Raw genomic sequence first — 23,503 nt, forward strand, 5'->3', positions numbered from 1 at the left:
AAAATATTACAACTCTATTGTAATACAATACAAGGACCAAGAAAGAGATTAAATAAATGTTACAACAACATAATATACAATATATATACACTATATATGTTATATATAAGAGATATAAAAGAAGATATATAGATTACACAATATTATATAACATATATATAATATGAAGAAGAAAAGATCACTCACTCACAACCTTGAGTGTAGAATAGTGGGGATCACCATGACTTGAACAAGGTATTACACCTTTGTCCAAAAGCTTATTTCCCCTATCTCTAAGCACTAAGGGAGCTCTCTAGGAAATAGCTTTGGGAATTATCAAGCCTTAGGATTTTCTAGCAAAGTGCTTTTTTTGATAGAAAACTTCATCTCAATGAGCACATTAGACTTCTTTATATAGTGTTTAGATGATCACTCTTAGGATTCAAAATACCACCTCATTTCTCTCATATAAATGAGTATTAATATAGGTTGTAACAACTATATTTCATACCATTTGAATCATATCATCAAATTGTGTAACAACCCTTTTATTACACTAATAATGTGTGATCAACACATGAGTTACAAGTAATAACAAATTGTAACTCCTCTCCAAGTTACTATGTAGGTTACAAAAGTGTAGGTTAAAATTATAGGTTACACATTTATTTACCATACACTTATAATATATATTATTCATATAATAATATATATTACCACATTTTAATCTATACATTATTATATTAAATAATATAACAAGAAGTTGACTTAGGAGCGATGTAGGATTTGAGAAAATACGACATGCCTTTTTGGCTAATAAAACTTTATTGAAATGAACAAAACTCTTAAAACCCATACCACCTTCAACCTTGGATTGGCGAAGAGATGACCACGCTTTCCAATTTATATACCAGAACGCCACCAAAATTTATTCATCATTACTTTAATTTGGTTGACAAGAGACTTTGAGAGACGAAAACAACTCATTGCATAAGTCGGAATGGATTGAGCAACAATTGTAAGTAGAATTTCTTTGCCACCAATCGAGAATAATTGTTCTTGCCATGCTGAAAGATGCTTTTAAAGTTTTTCTTTAATCTCCCCAAATAATTTTTTTTTGTCTCTTCTTAAATAAGATGGAAGACCTAGGTAACGCTCATGGCATGGTTGAATCGACATGAGAAGAACTTGTTGCAAATTAGCTTGAATTGATGGTAAAGTGCTTGGCGAAAAAGACAAAATAGACTTCACCACATTCAATTTTTGGCCCGAGGCACGACAATAAATATCAATTCAATTCTTCATGGCTGTAGCAGAACGCATGTTTGCACAACAAATTAGTACCAAACTATATTAACAAGCAGCTTTTGAAAATTTCAAGGACAATTCAAGCATCAAAATACAAGGGAAAAGAAAAATCTACAATACAACCAAAAAATAATAAGAACAAAACAAATCCCATTCTTATGAAAAGTATTGAAACCAACCATAAACTAAATATTACAACCTCAAGATAATGTAGCCATTATTAGCAAAGAAATTAATTAAGACAGAGTTTACAAGACTTGTGCTGAAAAGTTTTGAGATGACTCTCCTTTGGCTATAGATAATGTCTTCAAATAAGGAGAAATGCACAACAGAGTATCTCTCAAGTCTGATTCCCTCTCTGGTTTACATTCAGTAAGAACTCTAAGATGTTCCAATTTAACCAAAGGTGTACGACTCACACTCTTCATATGTCCAATTACATTCTTCAATTTGTTGGGAAATATGAGAGCCTTCATTCAAAGAAAATATGAAAAATAATCAAATATACATTAAAATAAACTAATAATATAAAATTGAAATGAAATAAGATATCATAAGTAATAAACATACCTCAGGTTTGTCAACATGGATTGTTACCACATTCCATGAACAATTGAGATTTATAAGAAAATTAATCATATTGATAAACCAATCTATGTCATAATGCTTCCGCCGCTCAACAATTCCAAACGTTCCATTCAACAAATTGGATGACACCATTGAAATACTAAAATTTAAGTTACCATTGTAACAAAATGATGCTAATTTTGGAGCTGATTCAATCACAACATTCATTTCATCATCATAAGGGTTATTCACATTTAAACTTTCCAACTTTTGATTAGAGATTTTAATTCTCTTCAACCTCCCTTCACTCCAGTTGCTTAATGTCAATTTTTCAAGAAGAGGAAGATTCGAAACGAAACGTTCTAATGTTGGAGACTCTTCCATATCCCAATAACAAGTTAAGGAAAGATTTTTAATGGTCTTGCATGAAGAGAATTTTAACTTGTCAAACGAAACTCGTTCTAGTTTCAAAGATTCAAGGTTTTTTATTTCGATTTGCTTTATCATTCTCTCAGCAACACTTTGAATCTTAACGAGTTTAATCTCCAACAACTTGAGGCTTAAACTACGTATGTGTAGTTGATGTGGGTGAAAAGTGTTGTAATAACAATTTAACAACAATTTTTCAAGTGAAGGGGTTCCCAACATGAGTTTATCTATTACAAATCTATTTGCAATATGAACATTAATCATTGTAAGTGATTTTAATGATGGAAAAGTGAATACACAATATCTATCTAACTCCACTCCATTCAATTCCAAACTAGTCAAAAATTTTGCATGGAGTACTAATGAGTTTGGTAAGCGAAAGTAATTTTCGCCATACTCATCTGGTTCTCCTGCGTTTAAGCAAAGACTTACATGCTTAACTCTTCTCAAAACTGCGAAAGCTAACCATTTATCTATGTAACGACCTGTTTTTCTCTTATAATAACAATCCATTTGAAGCTTAAAACTGTTTAAGAACGAGTCGCGAATGAAGTACATACCTCTCTTGCGGTGTTCCAAACAAAGGTCTATATAATTGAGAGCCTTTTCTTGTTCTTTAACAGTTTTGTAATTTGTAGTTGTAATGGAGAAAGAGAGATCGGGGATTAAATACCACATGAGTTTCCAACGATGTGAAAGAAAACTAGTTGAAACGACATCAATAGTTGGAAGAAACGACAGTATATGTAGAATGATTGCATCAGGTAGATTCGAAATTCTGTCCTGAAAATCATCTAATGCTTTTGTTGATGATGATGATGATGGTGCCATTTTAACTCTTTTTTTATGATTATGGTAAGTTTAGATTCATATTATGGCTTATTATTTTATAGTGTCACACAGTCATGTAAGAGATTATGATAAGAGTTATTTTCGGAATAAGAGTAGTAATATTTGCATCAAATTTAATCTATTAGTTTTGAGTGAATTAAGTCAAGAGTTGGATTAGTCAATCAGTTACATTAGATTTAGACGAGGCTGTTTTTTTGGCTTTGTATGGCTATTTGAGTGGATTATTGTTATGTAAATAAAGACAAAAAAGTCATTTTAAAAATAAATAATAAATAAAGACAAAAGACTTGTTTGGTAGATATATGCAGAACAAAGGCACAAGCTATTCCATAACAATTGGAAACTATTTTGGTTCTTTACCAATTTGATTAGTTTGTTGTCCTTTACTTTTTTCATATTTGTTGTCCTTTGGTTCAAAGACTTCTCTGGTATCTTCTTTGCAGTTGGTTGGTCTGGTATGGTCCTGTTTTGAGTTTTGAATATATTATAAATCAACATGAACAGAACAGGTGAATTATAGTTGCCATTGAACTTGGAAGATACACAATAAAACATCATGAAACCATAGATAACTTGTTAGAATGAGAGATTGGGTATTGAAGCAATCCTTGACAAAGAATATTGGTGTGAGATCAAGTTTTGTAAGCAGAAAATTTATTAGTCCCTATACATACTCATTCAAAAGATACACAACAAAAAACAAATCCATGCAAATTCATTAGTCTTAAACTACCTATGAAGTAAATACAATCACAAAAGGACATTCAAAAGTTTTTAATGGATGCCCCTTTTGAGTTACTAATAATATCAACAATAAAAGAATTATCTAACTTCAATTAATAGCAGAAAGTCACTTTAGAATCTTATATTATACAGCTAAGAAATGTCCAGCATTTGACAAACTAATTTTTCATCACCTTTCCTAATGAGGCTACTGAATATAATCTTGAATTTTTAGTCAGCCAAGTAACAAGACATTGAAGATATAATATAATCACAAGAACTCATCTTTATACTTTTCAAAAACTTTAAAAGCATGTTGGTAATAATGACGCCCTTTCTTCAAAGATAATGTAGGAGAAATCCATTGCAGAGCATCTTTTAAGTTTGATTCCCTCTCCGGTTCATACTCAGTAAAAAATGTAAGATTTTTCCAGTCAACCAAAGGTGAACGACATACCCTTTTCAACTTCTCTGGAAAGAAAAGAGCCTTCATGTGTAGAATTAAGGGAACGTAATGTATTAGTGTCAAGTATACATTAATAATATAAACTTTAAATAAGACTAGTAATAAACGTACCTTATCTGATTTAACATGAATATCTATGCTTCTCCAAGAACACTTGAGATTCAAAAGAAAATTCATGAAATTGACAAACCAATCGGTGTCATAGTTCTCTTGCGCCACAAGAATCACAAATGTTCCAAACAACAAATTGGAAGACTCCATTGACACACTCAATTTGATGCAACCAGTATAAACAACTGTCGTTAATTTCGGAGTTGATTTAAGTATAACATTCAATTCTTCATTATAAGGGTTATGTACAAAGAGCTTTTCCAAGTGTTGATTCGAGATTTTAATGTGCTTTAACTTACATTTACGCCTCTTGGTAAAAGTGAATTCTTCAAGAAGAGGAAGATTAGAAATGAAATGTTCAAATGATGATTCAAGATTTATTACTAACTTGAGAATTCTAATTGCCTTGCATGCAGAGACTTTTATCTTTTCAAAGGAAACACCTGTTAGGAACAAAGATTCAAGATTTATGAGATCGATTTGCTCCACCAAATCCTTACGGAGTATAATATCCAAAAACTTGAGGCTTAAACTATGTTGTATTTTGATGCGGAGCTGAGGATCACTAGACAAATAACAAAAATGCAACCGCAACCTCTCAAGGGAAGAGGAACCCATCAATATCTTCTCTACTACATTATCTCCAAGCCTAACATAAGTCAATGATAATGTTTTCAAAGATGGAAAGCTAAACGAGTAACTAGAATCCAACTCCACCGAAGTCAAGTTCAATATAGTCAAATATCTTAAGTTGACTGCTAGTGTTTTAGGCAAGGAATAGTAGTGAAAACCAATATTGTTAATCACTGTTCTGTTCACGCAAAGATCTATTTCCTTGACTTTCATCTCAGCTATGAAAGCTAACCATTTATCCAAGTGGGAAACCTTGGATAAATTCATGCCTCTCTTGCGGTGTTCCAAATAATGAATGTGAAGCCTAAAACTAGTTATGGCTGAATCGCGGATAAAATTCATGCCTCTCTTGCGGTGTTCCAAATAATTATTAACATAACTGTAAAGCTTTTTCGGATTATTTGGCCAATCAAAATCAGAAAAAGAGAGTTTGGGGACAGAATACCACATGAGCTTCCAACGATCTGAAACTAGGCAAGTCGAAACGGCATCCTTAGTTGAAAGAAATGAGAGAATATGAATGATGAGTGAATCAGGTAGTTTCGAAAGTCTGTCTTCCTCCTCACCCATCATCATCAATGTCGTCTTAACTCTTTTTTCAGCCATAACAACTAACAGCAAAGAAAAAGAAGAGAGAAATTGTGAGTTAAGTTTCTTTGAAGAGAAAGAATCACTCATAAAATATGCAATGAAGAGAGAAAGAAGGCAAACAATGTGCAAATTTCTTGTGAAATTATAATTATAAAAATTATGATTTCATTACAGGAAACAAAAGCAATAAAGTTTAAGACTTTATACAGTTAGTAACTATTGAAGAAATCAAGAAGAAATATCTTTTTTTGTTTTTTGTAATCGACATTATTGGTATGTATATTAATCAATAAATGGATTTAAGAAATACATTTGTAACCAAAAGAATAATAATTAAGAAAGAAAAGGTTAGAATGGAATTGATACTTACTTGTCAGGTGCAGAGTGCAGTAGAAAAATTTCTTATGTAATGAACAGTAATGGAAGTGAGAGAATGAATGAGGAGTTGTTTGTTTGAGTACGTAATAATGTAAAGAAGAAACATATATATATATATGAGTGGTGTGGTGTTTACGTTGGAAATTTACGAGGAATAATCCATTTCTTACATTTTACTGCCACGTGGCAGTTTGTTATTTTATACTTTCTATCTTATTCAATTATATTTATGTAAACTACTTTTAGATTTAATATTATTTTCGACTTTTTGCAAAAATTATTTATTGATAAAAATAATTGAGTATTTTTTTAAAATAGCATCTTGAATTTAATTTTTAATAATTTTATTTTAAGATACAATATTGTTGTATTGATTAGTAAGAACAAGATAAATCTTAATCCACCGTTTGACTTTAATGGACTTCATATAGAGAATTTACATAATATATTTAAAAATTGAATTCTTTTTACATTTTATGAACTTTTTTTTTATTTACAATTTTTTTTTTTTAGTATTTATGAAATAATCCCTAACAAATATCAAGTTAAAAAATAAGTCTTTGTTGTTGCAAATCAAGGAACAAGGCACCAATTTTAATATTAGTTTAACTCTTGTTAAATTATTAATTTTTAATTTTAATTGAATAATATTTTTTGATTACATAATTTTTAACATGATAATAATAATATAATACGTAAATAATAATCTTTAAGTTATATTTTTAAAATTTTTTAAAATTAATTAATATTATTAAATTTTTATTTTTATTTAAAAATTAATTTAAATATATTAATAATAATATAACACGTAGATAATAAGTTTTTTTTTTTTTTTTTTTGAGAAAAGAGGGTAAGAATTTTATTCAACATGAAGAATTATCCTTTCTTACAATCGAAAGCAAATCTGGAGCAGAAAGCTCATCCAAAATACAACCTGACATAAAACAGGACTTCCTTGCAATGCAATGAGCAACCCTATTTGCAGATCGTTTAACAAATGAAATAAAAACATTATGTAACTCAGAGAGTAGCAAACGACAATCTTGAACAAGAAAATCAAATTGAGATGGCATTTGAACTGAACCGTTAATAGCCTGAACAACTACCAAAGAATTAGTTTCAACTCCACGTCAGTTAACTGTTTCGTCTTAATCCAACTTAAGACTTCCTTAACGCCCACCACTTCTGCTATCTCAGGGGAAACCATACTGAGTTTGCTATTTGAGAAAGCTTCAAGAAATTTTCCATTTTTATCTCGAACAATGAAGCCAAAACCAAACCGATTCTCAGTTTCAAAAGGGCCCCATCGACATTGATCTTGAACTTAGTTGAAACAGGTTTAGTCCAATGCTCTTTACCATTACTAAAATTAACATTTAGTAACAGTAAGGATCCATTTGATTGAGCATTTTTCCAATTGTCAAGATTAGTTTTTGTCGATCGAATCACCTCAGAAACTTTAGTTGTTTTATTGCTCCATAAGAGATCGTTACGAGCCATCCAAATACGCCATAAAATCATTGCTGCCTCCTCAGCAACTGTCTTCTGTTTTTGCACCAGAATATTGCAAAACTAGTTGCATACATCAGTGTCATTAGCACCAGAAGCATCAGCCGAAGAAAGACTCCAACAAGACCTTGCAAAGTTACATCTGAACAGAACACGTGTGATAGATTCAGGTTCAATGTTACACATTGGGCAAGTAAGATCCACATGTACATGCTTGGTGGTAAGTTGTAATTTCGTTGGAAGGCAGCATGCAAGGATACGCCAAACCAGATGCTGAACTTTAGCAGGTACATTGAGTTGCCACACTTTCTTCCAATAAGATGCCCCATCATTAATCGACCAGTCCCCATTGACAACTTGAAGAAGTTTGTATGCACTGCTAACAGAGTAGCCTCCACCCGTTTCCTTAAACCAGGACCAGCAGTCACCACTTGTGGAGTTGGTTAGCTGAATTGAGAGAATAAGATCACTGTCATGTTGATTAAAAACATCTCTAATCAAATCAACATCCCACTCTCTTGATCCTATCTGAAATAAGTAATCAACAGTACGTCCAACAAGACTAGGATGGTATGTTGTAACAAAATTGCTATCCACAGTACGAAGCCACGGATCTTCTAAAATAGAAGTCGTTTTACCATCACAAATCATTCTAACAGCACCCATCTTGATAAGATCTTTAGCTTTTAAAATGCTTCGCCAAATGAAGCTCGGATAATAAGTTAAGATTTAATTCTTAAATTCCAATAATTTTATTACCTTCAAAAATCAGCAAAATACTCATTTATATTAGTTTAGAACATTATCTTAATCAGCACGTGAAAGTCACGTGCCATCGGTAAATGTATATATGTCTCTGATCGTCTTCTTCCTCTTTCTTCAACCACATTCTTTAAATTAACCTCAGAGTCAGTCACAGACCCTAAAATCTCTCTGATTCGAAAACCACTTTTCTGATTCGAAGACAACTACAAGAGTATATGCAACTACAGGTTAGGGACAGCAAACGATTCTATGTATTTTTATTTTTCTTGAATTGAATCCATCAAATGAAATTCTATGAATGAGTTACCCAATTTATGGCTGTTGCAGGTCATTTATGGCTGGAAAAAGAGCTAAGAAAAGAGTTAAAACGACATCGGAGGATAGAATTTCGAAACTTCCTGATGCAATAATCTTACACATCTTGTCATTTCTTCCTACTAAGGATGTGGTTCAGACATGCGTCCTTTCAAAGCGTTGGAAACTCTTGTGGTATTCAGTCCCCAAACTCTTATTCTGCGATTTCAGTCACAAAAATGGTAGCTGTAAATTTGTGGACAATTGTTTGAGATTACGCAAGAAAGGTATGAAATCTATCCCCGATTCAGTCATAACTAATTTTAAGCTTCGGATGCATTTTTATGAAAGGAAAATGGCTTGCCGCCTAGATAGATGGTTAGCTTTTGCAGTTAAGAATAAAATCAAGAGCATAGAACTTGATATGAGATGCCAGTACACAAGGAAGCGTGGCCATAATAAATTCTACTGCTTACCTAAAACTCTAATAGCCGATGGAAGTTATTTGACTGATTTGAATTTGTGTCGGGTAGAGTTTGATTCTTCTTGTCAGTCATTTAGTTTTCCATCCTTGAAATCATTGTCTTTGTCTGCTGTTCGTTTTGCTGATAGTGATATGCTAGATAATCTGTTGTTGGGTTCTCCTTCCCTTGAGAAATTAAGTTTAAGTGGATGTGGTTCTACTTCTACTGCTGATCATAAGCTGCTCATTCACGTACGTAATTCAACTCTCAAGGTCTTGGAAATTAACCAAAGATGGGATCTAGTGGAGAAAATTGAACTCATAAATCTTGAATCTTTAATACTAATATATGTTTCCTTTGACAAAATAAATCCCTGTGCATGCAAGGCAATTAGAAATCTTACATTGACTTGCGAATGGGGTGAGGAAGAGTTGTCATTATTGGAATATCTCATCTCAAACCTTAGTGTCCTTCAGCATTTGACTTTGAACAACTGTTGTAAAGGGATGTTGAAGCACATTGAAATCTCAAGTGAGAGCTTGGAAAGTTTAAATTTGAATAACTTTTTGGATTATGAAATGACTGTTAGAATTGAATCAGCTCCAAAATTAGCATCAATTTGCTATAAAGGTAATATCAAATTTAGTATATCAATGGCGGAGTCATCAGATACGTTGACTGGAACATTCATAATTCCGATACAGCGTAGGGACTATGACATCATATGGTTTATTAATTTGATGAATTTTTTTTTGAATCTGAATTGTTCGTGGAATAGGGTGCACCTACATGTTGGATCAGCTGAGGTATGTTTATTACTTATCTTATTTGATTATGTGTTGTTTCAAGTTTATATTATTAGTCTATGTACTTTATATTTGATAATCTTGTACATTTACTCTATACATGAAGGCTCTCATCTTGCCTGAAGACGTGAAGAGGGTATGTCGTTCTCCTTTGGTTAATTGGGAGGATCTTAGAGTTCTTACTCAATGTAAACTTGAGAGGGAATCCGACTTGAGAGATGCTTTGCAATGGATTTCTCCTTCTTTAAAGACATTATCTATAGCGGAAAGGGCATCTTTAGATCGTTTTGGAATATCCTCATGGTGTTGCTCATTGCATGATGAATACTATTGAGATTGTATTTTTAGGTAGTTTAGGACTAATGAATTCGCATGCCTACTTTTCATATCGGTAGGATTTTTTTTTATTTGTTGATGAGTAGATAAGATACTTTAGTATTGTAGATTCATTTTTCTATTTTGATGCATTTTTTTGCAAATCTACAAAACATGACATCCAGCGGATTAGAAATGCTAAGAAGGTCTTGTATTTTAGCTAATTTGCAGACTTGTGGTGAATGGTAACTTCAAAGTTAATGATCAACTTAAGAATTGCTCTTGGAATATTCTATGTCTACTTAGATTACTGTACTGATTTCATTTATGTATTTTCTATAATCTAGACATGGTTCTGTCACCTTGCCTAAACACTTCAGACTGATATTTCGTTCCTTCACTGCGTAGGTTGAGGCTTCTCAAATCTCCAGGTTTTGACAACTAGAGAAATATTAGTATATACTTTACTTCTTTTACAATATCTTGGATGCTTGCTGAGTTTGCAAAAAGTTTAATTCTAATAAACTTATGATCACACAAAACTCATTAGAATAATTAGGATAAATTTATGATGTGATTACTATAGGGATTAGAGAATATTGGTTATCGTATTGTTACACCGATGAAGATGTAAATTTATGAAGTGTGTTTTTTCCTTCTTGCACTTGTGTTTTCCAATCGAAGTAAGAAGGCATAGCGGTAGAGGTACTTAACACAAGTATCCCTGAAAGTAAAGCCAATATCAAATGGTGTTGAAGTCAAACAAGATAAACAGGGGTACTTTCTATGCTTGTGTTGTTATAAGCTTAAGTAATGATTTCATTGGCTCCAGACAGTACACATATTTCCAGTTAGTATTACATTTTACTCCCTAAATTCCAGTTCTGTATTGTTAATTTAATGAGCTGGTTTGTTAATTTGTGTTGTGTGATTTGACTGGTTCAGCTCAATCTTGTATTGTATATAGCCATATACAATACAAGATTGATTAGTATATGTTGTCATAAGTTGCTGCTGGTTTGAAGATGGTGTGATAAGTTGTAATAATTGAACTGTATTTTATTTATTCAATTTAGCTAATGATGGAGACACTTTTAGAGTGGAGACTTATAGATTAGTAAATAATTAATTGTGTGTACCTTATGTAATCACATAAACAAAATTCAAATTGCAGTTGAAATTAGGTGATGAGGTAGAACATAATGTGTAGTAAAAGAAGAACTTATAATGTCAGCAGTAAAAGATGAAGAAGATAAGTACTTTAAATTGGTTCAAATCACTATAATGTCATGAAATGAATTACACCAACAATCTCAACTCAAGCTACTTTTTAGCCTCACATTTCCGACAGTGACAACCTCCTTAAGGATTAATTAATTACTAATTAATTTTGGATTAGTTCATGATATGAACTACACAAAAGTCTGATACATTATTGGTATCAACTTCTCGACCACAATCGACAGACCACTATTAGAGATTCATACAGGTGCAATCGCCGATAAAAATGGAGTTCTGTGGTGCCGACTGCTGAGGAAAGAAGAGTTCATTACTTTCTTTTTCGGTGTCACCATGGTTGGTACTCTAAGAGCATTTTCAACCTCGACACTAAATTTGATATTACATCAGCACTAAATTTTGTGTCAAAAACTCATTCTACTCTAACCACAACATTAGAAATTATACTAAAAAAATATTTTTTATTATTAGATTTGTCGACAAATGAATCTTCTCTTCTTGAATTAACTTACCAGCACTTGAAAGTCATGTGTCATGCCATCAGTAAATATATGTAGAATTTTTATTTGTATTCTAAAAATTCATAAATATACTTTGTTTTAATAATTTTTTTTTACATGATATATTTTTTTAATTACATTTGTTTATTTTTTATTTATTTTTTTAATTCATATTCTTAAAAAATTGTACCTATCAAACAAAAATAAATTATAAACGTGTACCAAATTATTCTCCTGAAATTTTCATCCACGTCAAATTTTCTCTAGTAAAATAGGACAAAAGTTCTTAAATTTAACAATCTCAATAGTTTGAGGGGAATTTTTAACGACCTGAAAAGTTCAAGAGACATGATTTGGCTGATTTGGATTTTTGCCCCTTAAACTTTGACATATACCAAATCAGCCAAAATAAAATTAAAATAAGCATTGAAATTAACAAAAAATAATATGAGAAAAAATCTGGAAAAAAAAAATATTATGAGTGATTTTTAAAAATTTGAGGTGTATTTACTATTTTGTTAGATTGTTGGGGTGCAAATAAAATTTACCTAAATATATATATATATATATTTTTCAACTCATTCCTTAAAACAAACCCTAATCTCGCTGACTTCGTGGCTGAATGCACATGCATATCTCTTAAAATCTCTCAAGATTCAGGAGAAAAGCAAGATCCATAGAAGAAGCAAGAGCAAGAAAATTTAGCCTGGAAGTTGCATGTTGACGGAAGTTGTACTGACCACCTGTCTGGTGCAGGCATTGCCCTCATTACACGTGGGGGCAACAGCTGCACGGGGCAATAAAGTTCAGTTTCAAAGCCTCCAACAATGAGGTTGAATATGAAGCTCTAATTGCTGACCTCAAGTTAGCACAGGAAGTGCAGGCAGATTACCTGGACATATACATCGACTCCTAATTGGTCGTCAATCATGTCCTAGGTGAATATACACCCTCGACGAAAAATGATAGCCTATTTGAGCAAGATTCAAGACTTATTAAGTCAGCTCAAGGGCTATACTATAAGGCAAGTTCCTAGAGAAGAGAATGCAATAGTCGATGCACTCGCTCGACTAACCAGCTGCACCTTGACAAACAAGACAAACTTGGTGCCCATTTAGTTCCTCAAAGAACCGAGCATCACTATTTTAGAAGAAATAGACATGATAGATGACAACCCAACATGAATGACATCCATAGTGGCATACCTCCAGACAGAATTCTTGTTGGAAGACAAAAATGAAGCAAGAAAAATGAGGAGGAAAGTTGCTCGACATCTAATCCTGGACGGAGTTATGTACAGACGTGGTTTCTCCATGCCACTTCTAAGATGTGTCACCAAGACAGAAGTTGAACGGCTATTAATAGAATTGAATGAAGGCTTCTGCGGCAAAGCCTGTCCCAAAAGACACTCAAGTAGGGGTATTTTTGGCCTACTATGATTGAGGATTTAATGGACTGTGTCAAAAAATGTGAACAGTGCCAAAGATTCTCAAAGATCCCAAGAGCTCCACTAAACGAGCTCACACTAATGCAGTTTCCTTGGCCCTTCGTTGTATGGGGAATAGACCTAATCGGTTAACTCCCTAAGGGAAAGGAGGAGTACAATATGTCTAAAAAAGGCAAAAGCCAATTGACCTGACTTACTCCCAAAGGTACTTTAGTCACACAAGACCACCGAGAAGACGACCACCGGAAAAACACCCTTTGCATTAGTCTATGGCTATGAAGTAATGGTGCTCGTTGAACTTGAACCACCGTCCCATAGGAGGACAGCCTATGATCAAGAAGTAAACCACACCTTGCTAGTAGAATCCTTTGACGAAATAGAAGAAAGAATAGATTAAGCTAACTTAAAGTTGCATGCCTACCAACAAAAAGTTGTGAGGTACTTCAATAAACAAGTCAAGAAAAAGAAATTCTTCGTAGGAGACTTAGTGCTTTGAAGAGTATTCTTGAATACCAAAGATCCAGAAGTAGGAGTGTTTGGGCCAAACTGGAAAGGTCTGTACCAAGTTACCAAGATAACAAGTAAAGGTGCGTACAAGCTTGGTAGATACAATAAGAAAATGGAATTAATTTTCCTACCAAGGTACAAAAACGGAGAACATCTAAAAAAGTACTACCAGTGACCAACTTGTGAAAATATTACTCTTCAGTAGTGGTTCCTGCTCACCGTACAGGAATTAGTATAAAAAGAGCTAAGTTTCCACCACTCTTTAGTGGTGGCCCCTACCCAGTACGCTCCGCAGGGGTAGCTAGAATGATGAATGAAAGCAGATTTTATAATTGTAAGCTTTTATTATCAAAAAAATATACATTGCACAACAACAACACATATTTAAGACCAATTAATGAATAAAAGACGTTTCTTGAGTTCAAATTGTATCAAACAACTTGCTAACAAATTAGCTTTTTAAAGATAATTCTTATTTTTGGTTCACATGCATGTAAAATGGTCTTCCCAAGCAAATGCACAGGCAAAGGATCTAATTACTTGATGAATTGCAAGTGATCAAGAGACCATAAGTCTGCTTAATACTTGGGACACACCCACACATAGCATTGAACAAGCACAGATGCTTGGGCAAAAAATTTGAAGTTTCGTTAAAGCCAGATATTAACAGCTAAGCAAGATGCATACGGGCATGCTTCAAGGAGAACATAAAAATGCATAAACCTGGGATCAAAGGCTCCCAGTCAGCTACATGTTCAAAAACCGAAAGAATATAGTCAGGATTAAAGACCGCTTGGTCGGTCATTTGTTCGAAAGTAAAGGGCCTTAAGGCCATAATACAAGAACAAAAAATCGGTTCAAATGCATAAGGCCAGGGCCATGCAAGAACCATGCAGCAAGAATCGGACAAAGTTCTTGAAAGGGATCTAAGTACCAGGCAGGGACTTTGAACAAGATCTAAGTACCGGACAGAGTTCATAGATAGGATCTAAGTATTGGACAGAGTTCCTAGACAAGATCTAAGAGTCGGACAGGGTCTCTAACAAACCCAAGTACCAGTCTAAGACTCAATCTTGTTCATCAAAAAGTCGTACATTATGCATCCTAAAGCTATTAAGCGGATTGCAATGTAAAATACTACTTTAAAACGTGAGAATCAAAAAGTTTCTAAAAACTTTAAGAAGCTTAAAACTCATCAATGGTAGATCCAAAGAAAGAGAGACATGTCGAAGAAGAGAAGATGAGGAAAGTAAAAGGCATACATGGGAGAGAGAAGATCAAAGGTTTAAACATGGGAAAATGTGGAGTCGTCACACGATTCTCCATAATTGATTGACAATAAAGTCATTGTTAATCATGAAAGCACGTCATCCGAATAGTCCAATACTTGGCCAGACAATGCTGCACGTTAAAGGCTTCAAGAGCCAAGACAAGAGCTGAAATGTTTATCTATGTACAAATGTTCAAACAGGGACTTGGGGGGCAAATGTTATTCTAATTTTTGCCTGCCTGATGTGGCATATCCACATATTCAAAACAGAAGACATGTGGAATACAATTTGTTAACGTGTAACTTCCAAGTTAAGAATAAGACAAGTCTTTAGACCCTGGTCGGACCATAGATGGCTAGCCAAGGAAGGTTTTTCAACCAAGGAGGTTTGTCCGACCAAGGAGGTCTGTCCAACCAAGGAGGCTTGGCCGACCATGGAAGGCTGGCAGGCCAAGGAAGGTTGTCTGACCAAGGAGGTCTGTTCGATGTTGCAAAAATTATTAATTACTACGCAAGTACACGCAATCAAGTAGTATACTCACGCAAGTGAGGTCGAACCACAGGGAATTGGATTAACTACTACTAAACTATACTTATAATTCTATTTGGCAAATCAAAAGTATTTATGATTGAAAAAGGAAGAAAGAAATTCAAGAAACTTAAAGAAACAAGTGAATATTAATCAAGATGAGAGAATAGGGAGACGAATCCTGTTGTTAAGTTACCAATGTTAATGTCTAATTGCTATCCTTCTCTTGAAGTGAATAACAGATTATAAATTAACCTAGCTCTTTTCAGATCTTCTAGGTTCTAAATCTCATGCTCTCTAATTAATCTCTTAATTAAACTAACATGAAATCAGCATTAAGCAATAATCTAAATGTCACAAAGGCTATGTAAATACTTTCGTTTCACATCAAAACCTAGACTATCCAATTTTAGCATTCTCGATTCTCACTTTTCAGATTTTGAATTGAGATCATAGAACATGTAGAAGGTGATCAAGCTTGCACATGGAAATTAAACACAAATATGAATAGTGTTCACAATCAAGATGGAGGAATGGCAATTATTCATTAACTAGGAAAAACTTAAACAACATTCATCATTCTCCCTAAATAGGAGTTTAGTTCAAAACATCCATAATCAAATCCATAATTAACATTGAAACAGAAAATAGCATAGAAAGATTAAAGAGAAGAGAAAGGACTAGCTAAAGCAATTGATCCGGGTCGCCACAAGTCGCTCTTCTAGCATCCTCCTTTGTTTCTACGGCTCTAATTCTGAATAATCCCTAATTTTCACGAACCCTCACTATTTAAACCAATTCTCATCTTTAAAATTCGTGAAATTACGAAACTGCCCAAAAATCCCGTCATAAGGGTCCCCGTCGCGACTGGCAAAGCCCCCGTCGCGACGGGGTTAAACAAATTTGTCTCGAAATTCTCTCTGCCACTTCCCGTCGCGACTGGCAAAATCCCAGTCGCGACTGGGTTACACTTCGACTCCTTGGAGATGTCTCTGCCAGTTCCCGTCGCGACTGGCAAATTCCCCGTCGCGACTGGAACAGGCAACGACACCAATCTTGGATTTTCTTCTCGATTCTTTCACAACTTTTCCTCAATTCTTGAACATACTTTCTTTAAATGCCCGAGGACCTGAAACCAAAGAATCAAGCGTAATATAGCCCTAAAACTAGAAACAAAGAGTGAAAACTAACCGAAAATATGACCCGAAACTTAGACTAATTTTAGCCTAACATTCGACCAAAGAGGCCTGGCGGACTAAGGAAGGCTGACCGACCAAGCTGTACAACAAAGTTGTACGGACAACCCCCAAAGATATGGCTGGCCAGCCAGAATGTGCAGACAGTTCCTACATAGGCTAAACAAGTTGCAGGGTCCACAACAAGCCTTCTAGAAGATTCTCAAGCTGACCTGCTATTGCGGGACAGGTCCAACAACCCATGAAGATATGAATATTCCCTCAAGATATTAGTCATATATTATAGGGATTTAATTATCCTTTTTTGTAAGGTTAATTAGGATTTTTTTCCCCTGAACTTTGACATGTACCAAATCATGCCCCTGAACTTTTAAGGTCGTTAAAAATACCCCATGAACTATTGAGATTGTTGAATTTAAGGACTTTTGTCCAATTTTAGTAAAAAAATTCTAGCATGGATAAAAGTTCAGGGGGCATGATCTAGTGCATGTCAAAGTTCGAGGGGCATGATTTAGTGCATGTCAAAGTTCGAGGGGCATGATTTGGTAGATATCAAAGTCTGTGGAGCATGATTTAGTACATAAATGAAATAGTAAAATTGAATGAAATTAGACAAAAGTCCTTAAATATAACAATCTCAATAGTTCAGGGGGAATTTTTAACGACCTTAAAAGTTCAGGGGGCATCATTTGGTACATGTCAAAGTTCAGGGGGCATGATTTGGCACATATCAAAGATGTTAATATTCTTATTTTGAAGGGATATCTTTACCTATTTGAATTAAGATATTTTGTACATCCTACACTACATAAAAGACATTAGATCACATGAAAAGGACCCCCAATCCTAAGTCTCACACACCTATAGTTCCCCCTCTCTTAAACCTTACACCCATTTTAGGGTTTTTAGACTTTAAGTGTATTTTCTTCATAAGTTCTTCACAATATCTCACAAGTTCTTTATCTGCAACACATTGTTTTTACAATTGTAGTATTGAAGAGAACCATATTTAGGAATCACAAGATTTTAATCTGTGATCTGCATGGTATTATCTTAAGAGTGAATACAACATAAAAGAAAGTAGCTCATTACTCGTTCATTAAGGGGGCCGAACCTCTTTAAATTCATGTGTTATTTTTACTATATATTATTTTTATTTACATGTGGTGATAATTATTAATTAATAAGGCTCCGTTGTCAATTGGCTAAATTTCAAATCAACACCCTATAAATTTCAATCCCTCAAAAAATAGAGGAATCAACAAAAATACAAAAATATTATATAAAATGTATATTTTTTATCTTTTAAAAAGGCTAATTAGCATTTTTTTCCCCTGAACTTTGACATGAACTAAATTGTGCCCCCTGAACTTTTTTGGGCGTTAAAAATTCTCCCTAAACTATTGAGTAGGGGTGTTCATAAAAACCGATAAACCGAAACCGACCATCAAACCGACCAGACCGTAACCGAATTTTCGGTTCCACGAATTCGGCGGTCGGTTTCGGTTTCGATTTTTTTGACATGGCGATCGATTTCGGTTTTTGAAATAAAAAAATAGTTAAACCAAAAAACCGCCAAAACCGTCAAAAATCGCAATAAACCGCCCAAAACTATCAAAAACCGTACAGTCGATTTTATACGGTTATAATTTCTAAACGGTCGGTTACGGTTTTCGTAAAATAAAACCGTAACCGACCGGTCGGTTATTAAATTGTAAAAACCGACCATAACCAACCGATTTTCACCCCTACTATTGAGATTGTTAGATTTAAGGACTTTTGTCTAATTTTAGTAAAAAAAATATCACATGGATGAAAGTTCAGGGGACATGATTTAGTACATATCAAAGTTTGAGGGGCATGATTTTGTAGATATCAAAGTCTGGGGAGCATGGTTTAGTACATAAACAATCACTAAAACAGTTACATTGAATGAAATTAGATAAAAGTCCTTATATCTAACAATCTCAGTAATTCAGGGAGAATTTTTAACAACCAAAAAAGTTCAGGGGGCACAATTTACTACATATCAAAGTTCGGGGAAAAAAATCACTAATTAGCCTTTAAAAAATAATATATAATTACATCAAAAATTATAGAATAATTTTAAAGGGAATCATGTCATATATTATTTTTTAATTTTTTATTTTTACAATTTGAGTTGCTCTAATAATTTGTATGTGAATTGTTCTGTAAATTTGAATTGTAATTTATGTAGCACTAATTGTAATTTATGTAGCACTACTAATTACTACATGAGTTACTATGTAAATTTCTATAATTTTAAAATATATATAAAAAAAACTCATAATTTTATTATTTATTTTACTCATAATCATTTCAACTCCATCCTTAAAATACCAAACAAGACAAAACGAGTAATTAATTTATGGGTTATTTGCGGCATAACCTCCTTAAGTGGTCAGGTATTTGCAACTAACCCCCAATTCTAAAATTTGGGTGGTAAAATCTCCTAAACTGATATTCTGTTAGCAATTAGCCATTTCCGTCTGTTTTTGGCTGTTAAATGCCATGTTGGAATGTCTACGTGTACACAGTGTACACGTGTCACAATTTTATTGGTCCACATAAATAATTATTTTAAAAAATAAAAATAATTAAAAAAATTTGAAATTGGGAAAAAAAAATTTGAAATAAATAAAATTTAAAACATAATTAAATTTTTTTTTTTTTGAAAGAAAAACATAATTAAATTAAAAACTAAAAAAAAAAAACCCTAATATAATCACACCACATCTCCCTCCTGCATCACCCTCTCCCTGTTCATTATTGCACAGCACAACCACCCATCTGATTGTCGCCGTCCATCCACAGCCAACCCCAAACCACCATCCGATTTCTTTCTTTCTTTCTCTCTCTGCGTTTAGCTCGACCCAACGCCGGAGGGTTGTCTCCGTCCATCCACAGCAAAAATAGAAGCCACGAATGGCATCCCTCTTCATCTGTCTCGATCTCTCCCTCTTCTTTTTAATTTTTTCTTTGGTTCAGATTCTTAGATCCGATTAGCAGATCTCCATTGGCCGCCATTAATGGCTCCTCATCGTTCGCTCTCTTCGGTTTCTCGTCCTTTCTCTCTCACGTTCCTCTCGGTGTGACTGTGATGGGCCACATCCGACCACCGTCGGCTCAGCCATTGATGGCCTCGCCAAGCTCGAAATCCCATGATCTTGCTACACCCCTTTTCTTCTCTCCGGATCTCATCGCACCTTCTGCTCCTCTTTTTCTCGGTGGGTATTAATGGCTCCAATGATAGATGTAAGTTTTTTTATTTATTTGTGATTTGTGATTTGTTATTTATTTATTTATTTTTTTTTGGTTTGTTTGTTTCATGAGATTTGGATATGAAATGTAGGCAGGTGATTGTTTGTTTGTGTTGACATATGGGTTTATGTTTGAATTCTGGTGGATGATTTTGATAATGGTGGGTAGTGGTAGTGATGGTGGTGGTGTTGTGAGATAATGGAGAAGAAGATGATGAAAGAGAGAGATGAAGAAGACGATGGAAGGTTCTGGGAAAAAAAATAGAAAATGTATTAAGAAAAAATAAAGATTTTTTTATTTGATTTTTTTTTAAAAAAAAAAACTTTTTAATTAAAATAATTAATTTTTTATTTTTTTTAAATATTTATTTACGTGGACCAATACAATTATTCTATGTGTACACATTGTCCACGTAGGATAGTACAACATGGCACTTAACAGCTAAAAATGGACGGAAATAGCTAATTGCTAACAGAATATCAGTTTAGGAGGTTTTACCACCAAAATTTTAGAATTGAGGGTTAGTTACAAATACCTGATCACTTAAGAAGATTATGCCGCAAATAACCGTTAATTTATTATCCATCAAAATGCCTTTAGCTAGAGTGGTCCTTAGTTAATATTTAGTTAGATTATTATCTTAAAAGTCTTCTTCTTTCTGCAGTTCTTAAAAAACTTCGGAATCAGTCACAAACCCTAATCTCTCTGAATCGAAAGCCACCGTCTTCACTTGCCAATTCACTCTGTTTTCCCCTAAGACATTAGTATCTGCAACTACTTCTACAGGTAAGGGACAACAAAACAAACGATTCTATGTCTTTTTTTTAAAGGGATCAAAGGGTTTTTTGCTGTTAGCTGTTGCAGGTCATTCATGGCTGAAAAAAGAGTTAAAAGTACATCATTGATGGGTGAGGATGATAAGGAGGACAGAATTTCAAAACTACCTGATGCAATAATCACACATATCTTGTCATTTCTTAAAACCCGCAATGTGATTAAGACATGCATCCTTTCAAAGCGTTGGAAACTCATGTGGTATTTAGTCCCCAAACTCATTTTCTGTAATTACTGTTCGAAGTATTATGGTAACTGCAAATTTGTGGACAATTGTTTGAAATACCGAAAGAGAGGTATGAAATTTATCCCCGATTCAGTCATAACTAGTTTTAAGCTTCATTATTTGTATGAAAGTAGGATGGATAGCCGCTTAAATAGATGGTTAGCTTTTGCAGTTAAGAATCAAATCAAGAACATAGAAGTTCGTTTGAACTGGTTACACAGGAAGAATAATGATTATTACTACTACTGCTTACCTGAAACACTAGTGGTCAATGGAAATTTTTTGACAGATTTGAAATTGTGTCTGGTAGAGTTTGATTCTTCTTGCCAATCATTTAGTTTTTCATCCTTGAAATCATTGTCTTTGTCTGCTGTTCGTTTTGCTGATAGTGATATGCTAGATAATCTGTTGTTGGGTTCTCCTTCCCTTGAGGAATTAAGGTTAAGAGATTGTTGTTTGGAAACTGATGATCAGCTACACATCCACGTACGTAATTCAACTCTCAAGGTCTTGGAAATTGAACAAACAGAGGCTCTAGTGGAGAAAATTGAACTCATAAATCTTGAATCTTTAATACTAAAATATGTTTCCTTTGACAAAATAAATCCCTGTGCATGCAAGGAAATTAGAAATCTTACATTGACTTGTGAATGGGGTGAGGAAGAGTTGTCATTATTGGAATATCTCATCTCAAACCTTAGTCTCCTTCAGCATTTGACTTTGAACAACTGTTATAAAGGGATGTTGAAGCACATTGAAATCTCAAGTGAGAGCTTGGAAAGTTTAACTTTGAATAACCGTTTGGATTATGAAATGACTGTTAGAATTGAATCAGCTCCAAAATTAGCATCAATTTGCTATAAAGGTAATATCAAATTTAGTATATCAATGGCGGAGTCATCGAATTCGTTGACTGGAACATTCATAATTCCGATACAGCATAGGGACTATGACATCATATGGTTTATTAATTTGATGAATTTTTTTTTGAATCTGAATTGTTCGTGGAATAGGGTGCACCTACATGTTAGATCAGCTGAGGTATGTTTATTACTTATCTTATTTGATTATGTGTTGTTTCAAGTTTATATTATTAGTCCATATATGTGTACTTTATATTAATAAGTTTGTGCATTTACACATGAAGGCTCTTATCTTGCCCGAAGAAGTGAAGAGGGTATGTCGTTCTCCTTTGGTTAATTGGGAGGATCTTAGAGTTCTTACTGAATGTGAACTTGAGAGGGAATCCGACTTGAGAGATGCTTTGCGGTGGATTTCTCCTTCTTTAAAGACACTATCTATAGCAAAAAAGGCACGCTTACGTCGTTATCAAGTATCTTATGGATGTTGTTAAATTTGCTCATTGCTAGATAAGTGTTTTTGAGACTGTATTTACCTTTTATGTAGTTTAGGACTAATGAATTTGGATGCTATATTGATGCTATCTTGTAGTTTAGCTAATTTGCTGAATTGTGGTAAATGGTAACTTTAAAGTTCATGATCAACTTAAGAATTGCGCTTGAAACATTCTATGGCTTCTTAGATTACTGTACTGATTTTATTTATGCATTTTCATATTGTCTAAAAACTTCAGATTGATATTTTACTGTGTAGGTTGATGCTTCTCAAATCTCTCGATATTAGTATATACTTGAATCTCTGTTTTTCAATGAAGTGAGAACTCAAAGTGAAAGGAATATATCAAACAAATTCAAAGTCACATATTAGAGGCCACAATACGCATACTTTATCTATATATAAATTTTTGGTCCCTAGATTCAAGTTGTGTATTGTAATTAAATGAGTTGGTTTGTTAATTAGTTTGTCAAATTTGTCTTGTGTGATTTGATTGGTTCAGCTTAGTCAATAGGAAATGTTGTGAGAACTGAGGCATATACAATACAAGATTGATTAGTATATCCCATTGTAATAAGTCCCTGTGCTGTTGTGTACTCTTTCTTGTTCTAGCAATGTATAATTCAACTGTATTTTATGGTGTTAAGAGGAAAAATAAACTTCCAGTTCAGGTGAGATTTATTGCCTGAGCAATCTAGCTCATGATGGAGACCCTTTATAGTAAAAAAACTTGATTGAAACCTTGTTCTTCTTGGCTATCTTGTTTATACATATAAAAGGTTAAACAATCATAATTCTATTTAATTACGGTTTTTACTGAAAGTAAACAAATTATGAAAATTGTTAATCTAATCAATAAGCTCCTGTTACAAAGTTGTAGTCTTTTTTCTCTGTCCAGACATGCTTGATTATTACTATTTACTAACA

General features: G+C 33.6%; 4 protein-coding genes across 5 annotated transcripts; 2 read left to right on the forward strand and 2 right to left on the reverse strand.

The window, feature by feature from the left end:
• Positions 1–821: 821 nt before the first annotated feature.
• On the reverse strand, positions 822–3,186 carry LOC133035737 (putative F-box/FBD/LRR-repeat protein At1g78760). Its single transcript, XM_061111894.1, has 2 exons — positions 1,858–3,186; positions 822–1,757 (listed from the first exon to the last, which is right to left on the reverse strand). Exons 1-2 carry the CDS (start codon positions 3,112–3,114, stop codon positions 1,536–1,538), a joined length of 1,479 nt encoding a protein of 492 aa, XP_060967877.1. The 5' UTR covers positions 3,115–3,186; the 3' UTR covers positions 822–1,535.
• A 788-nt stretch (positions 3,187–3,974) lies between these two features.
• LOC115709559 (F-box/FBD/LRR-repeat protein At5g53840-like) lies at positions 3,975–5,987 on the reverse strand. The gene is made up of 2 exons (XM_061111130.1): positions 4,436–5,987; positions 3,975–4,345 (listed from the first exon to the last, which is right to left on the reverse strand). The coding sequence occupies exons 1-2, from the start codon at positions 5,744–5,746 to the stop codon at positions 4,130–4,132; spliced, it is 1,527 nt and encodes a 508-aa protein (XP_060967113.1). The 5' UTR covers positions 5,747–5,987; the 3' UTR covers positions 3,975–4,129.
• Positions 5,988–8,420: 2,433 nt separating this feature from the next.
• LOC133035738 (putative FBD-associated F-box protein At5g38570) lies at positions 8,421–10,480 on the forward strand. Its single transcript, XM_061111895.1, has 3 exons — positions 8,421–8,538; positions 8,639–9,875; positions 9,982–10,480. The coding sequence occupies exons 2-3, from the start codon at positions 8,646–8,648 to the stop codon at positions 10,207–10,209; spliced, it is 1,458 nt and encodes a 485-aa protein (XP_060967878.1). The 5' UTR covers positions 8,421–8,538; positions 8,639–8,645; the 3' UTR covers positions 10,210–10,480.
• Positions 10,481–19,595: 9,115 nt separating this feature from the next.
• Positions 19,596–23,208, forward strand: LOC133035739 (F-box/LRR-repeat protein At5g02910-like). Of its 2 annotated transcripts, none has more exons than XM_061111897.1 (4): positions 19,596–20,154; positions 20,825–20,946; positions 21,016–22,261; positions 22,368–23,208. In XM_061111897.1, the coding sequence occupies exons 3-4, from the start codon at positions 21,032–21,034 to the stop codon at positions 22,572–22,574; spliced, it is 1,437 nt and encodes a 478-aa protein (XP_060967880.1). In that variant the 5' UTR covers positions 19,596–20,154; positions 20,825–20,946; positions 21,016–21,031; the 3' UTR covers positions 22,575–23,208. The 2 variants fall into 2 exon arrangements, with proteins under 2 accessions (XP_060967880.1, XP_060967879.1); XM_061111896.1 differs by having other exon boundaries at positions 19,597–20,154; positions 21,025–22,261.
• Positions 23,209–23,503: the final 295 nt, after the last annotated feature.

This window comes from Cannabis sativa, chromosome 3 (assembly GCF_029168945.1).
Source record: "Cannabis sativa cultivar Pink pepper isolate KNU-18-1 chromosome 3, ASM2916894v1, whole genome shotgun sequence".
Lineage (NCBI taxonomy): Eukaryota > Viridiplantae > Streptophyta > Magnoliopsida > Rosales > Cannabaceae > Cannabis > Cannabis sativa.

Excerpts from the sequence above, each read along its gene's own strand:
- LOC133035737 (XM_061111894.1), bottom strand. The coding sequence starts at position 3,114 with ATGGCACCATCATCATCATCATCAACAAAAGCATTAGATGATTTTCAG. Across the intron at positions 1,758-1,857 it reads TCCATGTTGACAAACCTGAG|GCTCTCATATTTCCCAACAA; the intron begins GTATGTTTATTA and ends CTTTGAATGAAG.
- LOC115709559 (XM_061111130.1), bottom strand. The coding sequence starts at position 5,746 with ATGAGTGATTCTTTCTCTTCAAAGAAACTTAACTCACAATTTCTCTCT. Across the intron at positions 4,346-4,435 it reads TTCATGTTAAATCAGATAAG|GCTCTTTTCTTTCCAGAGAA; the intron begins GTACGTTTATTA and ends CTACACATGAAG.
- LOC133035738 (XM_061111895.1), top strand. The coding sequence starts at position 8,646 with ATGGCTGGAAAAAGAGCTAAGAAAAGAGTTAAAACGACATCGGAGGAT. Across the intron at positions 9,876-9,981 it reads TACATGTTGGATCAGCTGAG|GCTCTCATCTTGCCTGAAGA; the intron begins GTATGTTTATTA and ends CTATACATGAAG.
- LOC133035739 (XM_061111897.1), top strand. The coding sequence starts at position 21,032 with ATGGCTGAAAAAAGAGTTAAAAGTACATCATTGATGGGTGAGGATGAT. Across the intron at positions 22,262-22,367 it reads TACATGTTAGATCAGCTGAG|GCTCTTATCTTGCCCGAAGA; the intron begins GTATGTTTATTA and ends TTACACATGAAG.